The sequence below is a fragment of the Haliaeetus leucocephalus genome, unplaced genomic scaffold (genome assembly GCF_000737465.1).
Source record: "Haliaeetus leucocephalus isolate CR32 unplaced genomic scaffold, Haliaeetus_leucocephalus-4.0 Scaffold217, whole genome shotgun sequence".
Lineage (NCBI taxonomy): Eukaryota > Metazoa > Chordata > Aves > Accipitriformes > Accipitridae > Haliaeetus > Haliaeetus leucocephalus.
In genome coordinates, this window is record NW_010972653.1 from 4,166,099 (window position 1) to 4,180,473 (window position 14,375).

The 14,375-nt window shown below is 43.5% G+C and overlaps 1 protein-coding gene across 1 annotated transcript in view; it reads right to left on the reverse strand.

The window, feature by feature from the left end:
- Positions 1–14,375, reverse strand: part of TRIB2 (tribbles pseudokinase 2) — a 21,212-nt gene that overhangs the window by 6,001 nt on the left and 836 nt on the right. Inside the window, exons 2-3 of the mRNA XM_010566657.1 lie at positions 13,887–14,299; positions 9,590–9,882 (exon numbers count right to left, since the gene is read on the reverse strand). Of these exons, the coding sequence (XP_010564959.1) occupies positions 9,590–9,882; positions 13,887–14,156 (563 nt within the window). The 5' untranslated portion in view covers positions 14,157–14,299. The remainder of the gene's footprint in view (positions 1–9,589; positions 9,883–13,886; positions 14,300–14,375) is intronic.

The following is a 14,375-nucleotide window of genomic DNA, read 5'->3' on the forward strand; positions in this document are numbered from 1 at the left end:
GGGGGGAAGGGGGGTGGAGGGGAACAGGAAAGAGGGGAGTCTAAATACACAGAAATGCAGAGACACGCTGGATGAGAAGCAATCTCTCTCTCCCCCACACACTCTCTCTCAGAGGAAACACTGAAATCAAATATCCAGGAAAAAGAATAGACGCCAACAACAACAAACAGACCCTCAAAATTGCAAGTAGTTTCTGAGAATACAAAACGTCCACAGCAAAGGGTGGGGAGTGAATCCAATTGCAGAGTAACTGGACAACCCTAAATTCGACACTTGGCAGGCAAGGGGCAGACTCAAAACCAAACACTGAGATGTGAAATCACAATCAGCTTTGAAGTGCCCTCCCATCACAGAGCAGAAAAAGGACAAACAAAAATCATTCTCTCTTTTAAGTCACATTTCTAAAAAACTCTTATTCTCTAAATAATTAACTCACATCAGTCAACTGAAGGACCCCCACAAGAGAAAAAAACGTTTTCCAAAAGCATCAGCACTCGAGTTCAACCACTGAAATGTTTGCAACAAAATTAATCCCTAAAGTTCAAATGTAAACTACTGCCAAAGCCGGATGAGAATCACTTTGTACACATACTGTAGGGCAACAAAGACTTTTGTCAAGGCTTACGTAATTACAGTACATAATTTCAAGTTTTAATGCAGGCCCTGAATAAGCACTTGGAAAAAGAGCATTATGCATCTATCAGATCATTGATAAAACACTGCATTAGTCTAATGCATTAAAAAAAAAATACAACCCTGAATCATGGCTATTTAAAAAGGGGAAGCTATTCTGCCTATGAATGCTTCCCCATTACTGGTGAATGAAACCACAGAAGTGCAATCAGAGGGCAGCAGCAGCACTCAGACGGGAAATGCGTCTTTGTCCCCATAGAAACCGTCAGGGAAACCCATGAAAAACAATACCACTCTGAATTTCTTATCAATATGCCATTCATTACTTGACTGCATTCAGACTTTGCTCTTCAGTAATGTAACAAAACCTAATCAATTAAACGTCTTCCAGAAGATTCTTCAATGCAACCTCCTGAGTTAGCACCCATCTCTGGCAGACAGCTTTGTTGCACATCCTACACTTTTTTTCCAGAGTGATTCGCATTATTCCTCCCTGCAGAGCTTAGGGGCTACTGGCAAATTGCTATCCTGCCTTTTGACACAGAAGCCAGGGCTGTAAGAACCCGGCATTCACACTTGCTCTCCAAAAGCAAACACAATTTCCATACCAAAATCAGCGGAATTATTCAGAGGGCTCTAAGCTCATAAGGCAGGAGGAAAAAAAAAAAAGTCTGGAACATTTAAAGCAGAAATACTGACTGAAAGTCTGAGTCTTTCAGAGGAAAATATCTCCACTGCAGTGAATAAACAGTCAGTAGTAAAGGAGCCCATGCCCGAGTCAATGAAAGCAGTTGCTTCTAGTCTGTCCCCAAAGCCATCTGTATGGGAAATAACACCTGAACCACAGCTGAGCCACCACTACCATTTTGGAAACCCTAACTGCAGACCAGACCCACAATTTTAGTACAGCACCACGCCCAGATGACAGGCACATCAGCTGCTTTGGGAGAAGATGGCAGGAGCCATCCTGCTATGACCACTCCAGGTACACCATCAACTTGCTATTCAGGGTGGGTCCAAATTAGATGATCCAGATTTACAGATTCTATATAGCAGCCTCATACCTCCAAAGATCAGAAAACAACTGTTGCTGCCATCTGAATTGCCATTTTATTAATATGTCTGCAGGTAAATATAAACCAGCAACTTCTAAAGGAAAGAGGTGCTTCACAATATTCCTCCCTACACACACACACAAAAAAAAAAATGAAGGCATCCAAGCAATGCTATCTCACATTTCAACATGACTCTGACTGAGGCCAGGAAAGCCTTTCCCTAGGTAGAGGCACTCAAGCCATCAACTGTCCAGCAGATCAGGGATTGCTCCTATGTGGCCAATAATTTACAGGTCATTTAATCAAGGTCAGTTGCTAGCACCCCATCATAAAGAGAGACAAGCATGAATGCAATCATGCTATTAGAGTCACAAGAAGAGGGAAAAAAAAAAATAAAAGGGAAGCTTGACATTGGAAACAGTTATCTTTTGCCAATTGATTTTTTTTTAACTAAGGGAATCTCTCCTAAATAATGCAGAAGTAGGCTGCCATCGCAGAGACACTGAGATGGGGAAGGCGGCTAATGAAACTCCGTGCAGATGATTTGCAGCTTGGTGCAAAGACTCGTTCTGAACTCAGAACTACCCTATCTCCTCCGAGGGCAGCGAGGCATATGGGATCAGAGGGGAAATGTTATGCCATCAATTTAAATCCTGTTCCTTTCACTGTAAGATCCCTTCCAGTGCATAACAGCACACAGCCTGGGAGTTCACCACACAACATCCTACACAACTTCAGGGAAAAAAAAAAACCCAAACCCTGCACAAAGGCTGTCAGACAAACCATCTCTTGCATAATGAAACAGGCTCAAGGATATGTTTCAAAAGACAACTGGGACTCGCAGGCAGCACTGGTTTACAGGATGAACCTTGTTCCTAAGGGAAGATTCCCTCATTGGTACTTCCGCAGAATGAGGAAGCCTCTAAAAATTACATATCCCCCACCCTTCCTCCACAGGGATGCTACCAGCACACTCAGCCCTGCCACACACCCCCCTCCTGACATGCAGGACCCAGCAACTTAGGGCTTTTAACTTGTTTTAAGCTGGCTTTTTTCCTGCAGAATTCCACGTCAAAAAAATGGTCCGAGATCACCCCCTCACGCACCTCCAGGAAGGGCTGGGGCCCCAAAGACCTCAGCTTTACAACACTCAAAATAGGGTTGCTGGCAACAGCCTGTCCTGTATGCCATATGCTTAGCTTCTTCCATGCCCTTATTGCCTAAGGAGACAACACGTTCCCCAAAAAGTAAGCAGGTAGGTAGGTAGCAACGTATGTGCTGGGGTGCGGGATCTGAAATCTGATGCAGACCCTTCCACAGAGGGGCTCGGTTACAATACTGCAAGGAGTCCATTATTTGATAAGCATCTGGCTCAGAGCAGCTACTTCACCTCACTTTTAGCTTTTTAGATCACATTGAAGGTCAGAGTTTTAAAAGGCTCTGCTGCCAACTGTATGCTGTGTTCGCCATCTTTTCTAGGTCTTTTCATACGATGCACGGTGAAGCTGCACAGGGAAAGGGGACCAAAATTTTATTTTGTTAACATAACTGCATATTGTGAAAAAAACCCTACACTTTCTGAGCCCGCAGTGGGTGCTCAGCACCTCTAAGATAAAGCAGGGCCATTATTTCACAACCCCACTGGAAACCTTTTGCTTAGATGTCTGTAAACCTGCCTCCAAGCAATATACATCTACCAAAGAGCAGGTGCTTAAGACTAAATATGCCCCAGGTTGGCTCCTGTTTACAATCTCCACCTTTCCTCTCCCTCCCAAGCCTGAAGTAATCTCACAGTGTGATAATAAAGACAATTAGAAGAAAAGGCAGCAGAAGAATTTCCCCATGACCGTTCACTGCAGCTGCTGCTAGCCAGGCTCCCTGCCTCCCCTCCTCACCCCCAGCACAGACATCCGCAGACGTCCTCAATCTCTGCTCAAAAGTCAACATGGAGTATTTTGCACCGAGTCTACGGATGGAGGCTTTCAAGTCTTCAAAATGACCAGCCGTTGAACTCTTAATGCAAGATGTCTCAAGAGATATCTACTTCCAGGGACTGCAAAGCATCTATCAGTGGAAAGATCAGTCCTGTGATGGGCATCTCATGATGGGCACCCAACCACGGCAGGCATCGCAGCCAACAGGTAACACAGTGTTCAGCCAGAGGCACCTCTCAGAAAGGCAAGACAGCGTGGCTGGGGAGGCTGGGCAGGACATGGGGACAACCTGCAGCAGTGCAGGCCAGCCTCAAGCACAGGCCCCCAGGCAGGACTCCCCTCCTGCTCCAAGCATGGCACTGGGCTGCACCTCAACAGCACCCTTCAGCAGAGCAAGTGCATGAAGCTGCAAAGGGAAAAGAGTGAAGACAGCGTGAAGAAGAAAAGATACAGGTCAAACTATGAGCCAAATACCAAAATATAGCAGGGCCCGAGGAAACCTTTGCAAACTCCACAGCTGGGTACTACAGCAAAGGCTCTCACCACTCAGGTCTCACTGAAGGGCCTTAAGCTGACTCAAGGTCCACTGGAGCTCCTGCTCTCATCCCAGGGCCAGCCAGCAGCCAACTTTTCCCCGGCTCTTGCTTTCATTTATGACCTTAGGTGCAGCACTTAACCTCTATGACCATCTATGCCCTCGGGAGGAGATTTATCACTTCACAGGGCCGGTGTGATGTTCGACATCTGCAGATAGCCTCCCACGCCCCGCTGGGAAGGGTACCACATACCCAAGAAATCCAGAGTGCATTGCTCCCAGAAACACTGGGAGAAAACAGAGGCTCAGTAACCGAACCACGTGAAGGCAAAAGGAAGCACGAACCCTTCCGCGGAAAACAGTTGTGCAGCTGCTTCATCCTCTGTCCTAAGTTTGACAGCAGAGATTTGCTGCCAGTGAAGAAGTTTGCCTTCCTCCCCATATTCTAGGAATAGTAATTTCTGGGTTGAAATCTGACCTATGATTCTCCACTATTGAAGAAGTTACGTTCTTTGGTCCTGTGGCCCCATTCAGGGTACTGTGAAGTGCTTAAATGACAAAAACAGATGAAGACTGGTTTTATTTCTAAATCTTCTGGTATTTAAAGAGCACTCCTATTTTTTTTATTTTCTTCCACTCTCTTTCTAGGACTTAGGGAAAGTGTTAACTTACCTGTTCTCTATAGAATTGTAAGTAAAACAGCAAGTTCTAACACCACAGGGAAAAAGCAGCTGACCGCATTAAAATTTGACAAATGCTGGGGAGGAAACTTACTACTAACTATAAGAAAATTAAAGGTCTACTTGGAAAAAGGTCGGTATATGCATTCCGTATTTTTTTGTGGGATCAAGTTTGTATCACTAGGATTGCAAACAACATAACTAGGTCACCTTAAAGCATCATCCACTCAAAGCTGAGAAATTCTAGAGGAAAAAAAGAAAAAAAAAAAGCATTCTAAGAGCACCAAATAAATATGTTATGCTAACACAGGCTTTCTAGATTAGTGTATTGTACTGGCTGCATTCTCCCGGTGCAGAGCAAAAACTGTCAAATTCTATTTATTTTTATTGAATCCCACCTGCCTCATATTTACTCAAAGAATACAGGAAAATTACAATATCTAAATACCAAAATTATTTTAATTTTCCCTTCAACAAGTATGATGAATGTACAAGGTCTTTAAGCTTCAAATATTACGACAGCTAGTATTTTAATATAATTAAAGGCTTAAAAACGCACTAAAGAAATTAATAATTCCCTGACAGCAGAAATGTTCTTGTATTAAGAAAACCATTGGAACAACCAACACAGAAATGCTTGATTTAATACTGAGATCTTTGAGGTGGCTCTTTCTCAAAGCATCTGCTATATATCAGACTGATGAACTGTTTTATTAGCTATATACTGTGTACAGTGCTATTTTTAGCAAAACCCAAAAAGCCCTGCCCATTCTGCAACATCGTTGTGGGACACCAGCTAGGAGAAGGGCACAGTCGCTCTGCCCACGGGCCTACTATGAGGACAGGCTGTACAAGGAAAACTGTAAATACCATGACATGACCACAGCAAAAATAATCAAAAGCAAGAGCCTCACGACATCAACACTGACCTGGCTTAATAGCTAGGATAAGAAAAAATTACCAACATGGATGGAGGCAGAAAACGTACAAACCCACAATTTTTACCTTAGCTCACCTCCACTGTTTTGGATTCAAGTTTTATTTAGAAGGTTAAGGACCCAATTTTTAAAGTATTCAAGAATCTTATAGCTAGTTTAGAAAGTCTGGCGAGACTCAGCATGGCAAGTCAGTGTTGTTTTCCATATTTTCAGTGCTCTGAAAGTCACTGCCCTCATTTAATGGATGTGCTGCTGCTTGCTAATCCAGTCTTACAAAACATTTCCAGCCATGCTGTAATGCCTTAGAAGTTCTGCTTCATCAAGATCAGCTGCAGGTTTAAGAAGCTTAACTCTGAAATTTCAATACTACAAGACTGGCTATTTCACCTATTGTTTACAAATGGAACCACAGACACACCTCCCCCCCAAAAACACAACCCCCCAACCTTCTTTTATACAAAACAAAAAACCACCATAAAAGACCTAAGGAGCTTGGCAACAGCACACATCATTTTCATGCAATGCAATTTACCATATCTTCAAAATTTCTGCAGTTCAGGATTAAAAGAAGCTATAGGTAAAGCACCTTGAAACACAGACAAATTGGTTTTGTTTGTTTCCACACTGTGGGATTTTGGATTTCATTTTAAGTCCTGATGTATTTACACACATGCAGGAATAAGACTTAACACACCATCACAGTCTACCTTTGACTTAGTACATCAGGAGAACATCACATGCATTCTTAGCAGCGACATCAGTAGGAGCAAAGAGCACTCACGACACTGCTTGGTCAGGAGACTGAATCTTTGCAAATTCCAGCTGTAATTTAGATAATGGGAGTGGGGTGGAAAGAGTTTCAATACAGTATGCACCTGTCTGCAAAACTCCAGGAGCACCAATTTCATATCGAACTACCAGGTACCATTAGGATCAATGGAAGGAATATGTACTACGAAATGCTTTAATTGATTTTCTTTTTTAAACGAATGGAACTGCTTCCATGTATTCTTCACATTCTCTCTAGCTCCTCCAGTCTGGCAGCTCTCAGCTAAGAGCAGACAAGTATCTTACTAAAAAAAAAAAAATAGGAAGCAGCGAGTTTTCCATTCATGTGTTGCCTGCATGCCGGATATTTCCCATCTTTTCTTCTACCAAAATAAAAGCTGTGAGAGTCTCTGAGAAGAGAAACTTTCAAAGCAGTAGGTACTAAAGGTGAACTGCAGAAAAACAGACTTGAAGAAATAGTTCGGAAAAGAACTACTGAGAAAGAGCTCAGAAGAACAGGCAACACGCAGCAGTGGAGTTCACACATATTTCTCACCTCTCACCATATTTTTTCACCTCTTTTCTTCCCCCTTGGTTCATTACCAGTATCAAAGAGCAAGAGATTGTGCAGCACCCATCTCCCAGGCACTGCCGGCGATGGCAGCTTCTGAAAGGCAGGCTGCTCGGCACGCTGGCATCCTCACCAGCACCGGCAGCCTCAGGGAAACGTGAGCTTGGAGGGGTGCGAGCAACACACAAACACCTCCGTGAACCCGGAAGGACCAGGAAGATTTTTCAGCCTAAGTATAGCAGCAGATTGAAAGTGATGACTGATTACATTCTGATGAGCTGAGCATGTGAAAAAAGACAGAAACAGAACCAAACAGCGACTATCTCGCACGATTTCATCTCTGTTTATTTAGCAGAGAAAGGATTACAATACCTCTCTACTTACAAATCAACATCACATCCAGAGAAAACCGCACTCCGATTATCTTAAAAATAACCTGCAAGTCCTCTTTGACCTTTAAAGTGACTTATTGTATAATTAGAAGACACTGTTCAAAAGTGAGTAACTGTGTGATTTTGCAGATGACAGTTACGTTAAAAACATTCATAAAAGCAAACACTGCTATTATAGTACGCACCACTCTTCTTGGGTGGCTAAAGGATTTGGCCCTGTGCCTCGCATTGCATTCAGTTCCTAGTAAGCGGCAGGGTAGGAGTTCAAAAGCATTCAGCACAGGCCCACGGCTGCTCCCACTGCACTGCCCTCAGCTCACGCTGCCTTCACTTGCAGCGGCTTTTCCAAGTCCTGTCCTTCATGCAAAACCACACAAGTTTACATATATCCCCAGGAAAAGAAAAAAAAAAATCCATTTTAACGTTAGGACGTTATCAGCTACGACAGAAAACTATCCCTCCCTCAACTATTTTCTACAAGTTTCCTTCTTATCTGCATCAGAGGTGCTATAATGGTGTTTAATTATTAAACTCGGAGTAAAAGTTGTGAAAGTGCAGTTTACATCTCTCAGCTTTGCATTACTCGCCTGAATGGACATTAAGCTAGTTTCATTTTAGGCTTTTTTATTTGAAGATAAGGAAAGGGTAACCATATATATTGGGGCTGTGGTAGAAAAATAAGGAATAGCTATTGGCTGAACTGAATTAAGACGTGAAAAGATGTCTTTTATTTTTCAGTTTGTAAGGAGATTAAAAGGAGAAGTTTATTTTGCAAAACTCAGCTCGTGATAAAATTTCAGTAGAGAATAGTTAAAACAGGGTAGATGGATGTCACTTATTTTAAGGCCAGGGGAACTTCTCTTTCCTGACTGAATTGTGTATTAGTTTTTTCTAATTCTCAGATCATGGACTTACTGAGCCTGTAGAAAACTTATGTGCCTCAGCTGTTGCTTATAACTCCCCCGAACAGCCCCAAATGGAATTGATATGCACTGGTTATTTTTAACAAAGCTCTCCAGAACATCCATTTCACTCTGCAACAGTTTGAACAAGCTTTCAGACAATTTATAGGATTTAACTAAAAGGGAAAAACATCTCCCCATCCTCTACCAATACATGAAGAAGCACAAAGGCAGGCCCTGTCCCCATTTAGTTTCATTTTTTTTTCATAATGGTCATCTTCCAATTTAATCCCTCTGTGAAAGCCTGACATTACTCTGGCAGTGTTTACTACTCCGGTGCCTTATGTGGAAGTTGCAAGCAAACACATGATGTAACATCAGGAATATCACTTCAACAACATACACAGAGCATCCAGCATTCTTGCATTCCCTGTCCTCCCATACTCCTTCACCAAATCATTTACCACTCAGTTATTGAGAGGAGGGTGTGCAGGGAGGAGATAATAAAAAAAAAAAGAAAAAAAAAAAAGAAGCAGTTCCCCAAGTACCACAACAGCTCTCATACTAAAAACAGGCGCTCACTCAGCAGGGCAGTTTTAGTCTTAGTATGAGTAGTGACCACATAATACTCTCAGAAGCAGCCTCCAGACCCTTCCAGCAGGGAAAGCAAGCAGCTGTCCTCAAAGCAGTCCTTCGAAGCACTGATGGCCCTTCCCTCCAACCTGTGTCAGCATTAACCGCTTGGCTGTTCTTCCTCTTCAAGCCTCCTCACTGGAATGAGCTATTTCAGTCCCCAACCCTCTTTAACATACTGGATCTTTTGCTCCTTTCCTCTTTTAACACCAGCAAGCATTCATGACAGCGGAGCTCTTACACCAGACATCTCTGCAGCGCCTTCCTCCCAGAGACGTCCCCTCCTCAGGAATGAGGGTGCTCCTCTATGTGGAGATGCAGAGGCCAGGCACAGATGCAAACCACACTCCATACTTACTTTAAAGCCTAAGCCAGAAGGTAAAATGGCACATCCATCCCGTGATCAGGTTGCAGAGGAAAACAAAGAAGGTGTAACACCTTGCGTACCACAAACGAATGGTACAGTGACAATAAAGGGCACAGCATCCTGTAACTCTGAATACCTGACCTCAGGCACCCCCCACCTGTAAAGTAAAGGAGACTCTTACCTTTCTTCATCCTTGAAAATAAACTTTCGCAGCTTGAGATCTCGCAGTACCAGTCCACCATCATGGCAGTGTGCAACAGCAGAAGCTATTTGATAGAAGAGTTTGGCTGCCTCCTCTTCTTTAAGCTTCTTGCAGGTACGAACAAATGAATGCATGTCCCCATAGCTCCTTTCAAAGAACACATACGCTTTTGTCTCCCCAAGAATTATTTCAGTAATTTGGTTGATATTTTTATGTGCAGGCAGACAAAAACATGGTGCTAATAACTCCTGGTAGCAGCCAATATCAAACACCTGCAGAAATAATGACAGTAAAGCCAGGGTTAGCGACACGAAGGACAGTGAAGTTATGGTACATCTAATTCTGTTAACAGAACCATCTCTAAGAACAATTTATGCTGCTGTTGAAGCTGCACTGATGTAAACAGGATGTCACAAGCTCAAGGCACTGAGGACAAAACAAAACAGACTACACAACCGCAGCCAGAAGACAGGAGTAACCTTGACAGGAAAGGCTAGTCTTCAAAACTTGTAGCAAGAATATAGTTTCATTAGCTAATAGCTCATCAAATTGAGAACGTAATCTGAATTAAACTGTGAAGACCAGCAACGTATAAGGGCAGTACTCAGAAATGTGTTTATCTTCTATTTTCCATCCAAATAAACTCATAGAGAATACAGCCAGTAGCTTTGTATTGAGAGAAGCCATCATATTAAATGCACCCTGATACACATGCCTCTCTCTCTTCATTTTATTAACCCATTAAAGCCTTAAGGATTTTCAGGTTTAGAATATCATCTATCGCTATTCATATTTACTTCCTGCCTTTCTTTCATCTCCGACAAACAGCAAAGTCACTTTCACTTTCAAAGTCTCAGTTTTACAATGGCTGTTTACAAGATCAGAAGGACAACCCGGGAAATAGCCCTGCCTGTTGGAGTGCAGACAAACATCCTTCAAAAGGCAAAGACAAAACCACCCTGAACTCTCTGCATTTCAATCAAGTGCTCCACTAAAAGCAAAGTGTCCCTTTACTAGTAAGTGTGTTATCACTGATCTTATGAATGAGCTGTAAGAATTAAAGACAGCTGCTGGGAAACCCAAATATAAAAAGTTACTATAATCTAGTGATGACGAATGATTCAGTATTTGAGTCAAATGAGAAATGCCCGCATTACAAGAAAAAATAAAGACTTCATTGAGAATAACAGAAGTCAGTGTGCTAAAAGAGAATATGAGCAAAGTATTCATAGGAGTGATTTTTATTCTTAATCATACCTGCTCCAGAGGTACTACAAAGCAAGGGATTAGCATTTCCACCAGCATAAAGATTCGATTAATATGTAACTTACTCTTGGGTGTTTTGTTACTTTGGTAAAAAGAATTTAAGGTAGTCACGTGTCATTCTAACTGAACATAAAAATGAAGAACTGGTATAGGTCTCTACCCAACTGGTTTAAACTGCAATTGTTTTTCTTCTTTTTCTATTCTAGTATTTGTATTCCAATAGCGGGTATCTGTATCCTCTCCAAGAAGCAAATCTCCCTGCTTTCTTTGAAGCTTTAAAAAGCTTTCAAAACTGAGTGAGAGAGATACCATTCGATCAAAATTTTACCTGAGGCTTCAAAACCCGAGTCATTTAACGCTACAGAGCACAATCCTAACAAATTCCTTCCGCAGAAAAGGACCCAAACCCCAAGAAACTGGGACACCCCCTCCTCGCACATCTCTTTCTCACTCCACCCCGTACCTGTGCTGCTATACTCTGGCATAGGCAAAACCAACCTTAAAGGCAGACTGCCAAACAGATCCAACACATTTTACGTGGCGAGGGGAGATTAGCACTGAGGCATTTTGGTGACACGGTGCACCAGGGAAGCAGAACTGGGGTGGGGAGGGAGTGTTGCTAAAATCCCTGGTGTGTAATTCATTCCAGAGGAGAATTCATTGACATTTGGATCTCAAAACTCATAACTACTGCATTGTAAGTGAATGGCTCTTATATAAGCAGCTGCTATAAAATAAAATTTAAGCAGGAACATTCACGCAGCTCAAACCCTCATTGAAAAAAAAGCCTTTCCAGAATTCTCTCCTAACCAGATTATCCTGATATAAATTAGTTACATTTTGCGGTTCTCAGACTACGTTAAGTAAGTAGGTCTGGATATGTACCAGTACTACCTTTGAAAGGGGGGAGATGGGAAGCTATCATACTGCCACAGTCTAGCATACCTTTTATAAAGGGCTTCTTTGTATCACAGCTTTTAAGATCCCTGGCCTCAATTCAGCAAATGTCCAATAAGCTGCAGTTTGATTTAGTTCTTGCTGGGAATTGGAAGTGAGAAGTTACCATTGTTTGGATGCCACAGAGCCTTGAAGCAAATAACGGCATCTGTATAGTCAGTGGGTGCAGCCAAATGAATCTTGAGAATCATCAGTATGTGTCTGTTATCCAAACCAATGTTTCTGCAAGCAATCTCTAAGAGCATCTTCAATAAGATACCAGATAGCAGGTCTCTTAGCCGGAAGGCTACTCGACAAATAGTAGTCACGATACTGCAGGCATTTTAAAGCCCGCATTAAATTAAGCCGAGTTCAGGACTGACAACTGCGTATTCACAAACTAACAATTCAGGCTGAGATCGTATTTTTGGAGCACAGCTAGTAGTGCCTCGCACATATGGAAAAACTGATACTATTCAAATGTCAGGATCAGCTCAAAAACATATAGCTTAAAGGGAAGGAAAAAAAAATAAAGTCCACCCTTTGTGAGCTGCAGTTACGCTGTTCATACTGTTATCAAAACAGTGCCTTAATCCTGCAAACCAAACAGGAAACAAAGAAGAGCATAGCCCCCGCGTTACTACTTGCTATGCAAGTTCACCTATAATTTCAGGCAGAGCAGCAGCTTTGTGGGTTCTGTTTATTTCATGAAAGGATGCCAATGTCCTAGAGTGCTGTACTACTGTACTACTGCACCGAGCAGGGCTTTCATTCTAGAAATTCTCATGTTCTGTTTCAGTTTAGTAACAAAGCATTCAGTTCAGCATGCAATATTAGTCCTTTGCAGTGTCACGGGCCCTTTTTTCCCCTTAAATAATCACACAAAGTCCTAGCTTGCCTTAACATCAGGTTTTATAACTCAATCAGTAAGCATATTTAAATTGCCCTCTGAACTCCAACCTTTACAAATAGCGAACAGAAGCAATTATTTTCACTTCCCTGCTACAGGCTAGTTCGTAACTTCTTATGAATCAAGTATGAGAAAGTATGAAACAGTCAGTAATACCACCATTAATCCCCAAAACACAAATAAGCCGTAATACGTCTACTTTTCCGTTTCGCAGTTAGTTTGACACCAGAAATTTGCCCAAGACGGCCAAATGGCACAACTCCATATTTTGGGAACAATACAAACACTGCAGCGTGGGTTGCAAGGTTGCAGTTTGCTACGTAGTTATAAAAACAACTACTGGGTACTGCCTCGGTTTGCCGGGCATAAGTCTGGCTCACTACAGACAATGAGAATCACAATTTAGGAACAAAGGAAAATACTCCCTCAGCCCGAAAAGAGAAAAACATCCCTCCACAGATGTGCACACACAGGGGTTTCTTTTCCCCACAGCTCACCTTTGAATAGTAGGAGCAAATTGGGAGGAGGCAGAGAAAAGCGGGCAGGCTACGAGGAGTGGGATAGCTATTTTGTCTGCTCTTCTAAAAACCGTAGGTGTGCAGGTTTTATTCTTGCTCGGTTGTGCAATGGGGGAGGATGCTGTTTGCAAACAACCTCCACGGTGAGGGAGCTCAGGCTGCTTAATTCGAAGTGGATTTTTTTTAAATCACTTCTAAGACAAAGCTGCTGGCAATCTCCCCCCGCCCCGCTTCTCCATCCTCTTCGGTACCCCAACTCACAGAACAAGGGAGAGGAAAAATCGAGGAAGCCAGCAGGTCCCAACACCTTAAAATTAGCTGGGGATTCCCTACTCCATTTTGAAAAGTGAGAGTGGGGAAGATGAGGCTTTCTCCTGATCTGAACTCATGTTAAGACCTACTTAAAGGACGGCTCTTTCCAGAACAATATCCTCCGGGGAAAAGGCAGAACTGGCTCCGGGCCACCGCTATAACGTGGCCATTGTCTAGAGAGAGGGAAAAGTTACAGGATTCGCCTTTAACGCTGTCTCCCTGCCTTTTGTTTCTCAACTGTTTAATAATTGAGCTCGGCCCTCCTGCAAGACACGGGAAACCAACACGCGACAGCAGGCTAACCCGGGGGGAGAACAAGGAGGAGAGGTATTACCTTGCAAACTAGCTCCTCGCCACTGTGCAGATGTACAGCTCGGAAAACGTGGTCTCCCTCGAGAGGCTCCAACAATAAGTATTTCCCGATGCAAGAAACGCAATGCGACAAGTTCGGGGTCTCCGGCGGGCTCGGCGACCCTAGATTCGGGCTAAAACTCTGGCTTGGCTCGATGGACCGTATGGACGAGAGCTCCTCGAAATCCTGGGTTTTATTCCGCGGTCTCCCATACCGTGCTATCGTGATAGGGGTTGACCTTTGTATGTTCATGAGTATGGAGAAGACCAGCCGAGACGCTGCACCGGAGCCCTGGCGCGGAGCGCGGTCCCTCGCCCGTCCAGCTGCGGCTGCCTTTGTGTGGCGGGGGGGGCGGGAGCGCGGCGGCGGCGGGCGACCAGCCTCAGCGCCGCGTCCTGCGCACAGGGAGAGAGCGCTCAGCCCGCGGCCCTTTGTTCCCGCCGGCGGCCGGGCGCGGAGCGGAGCGGCGCG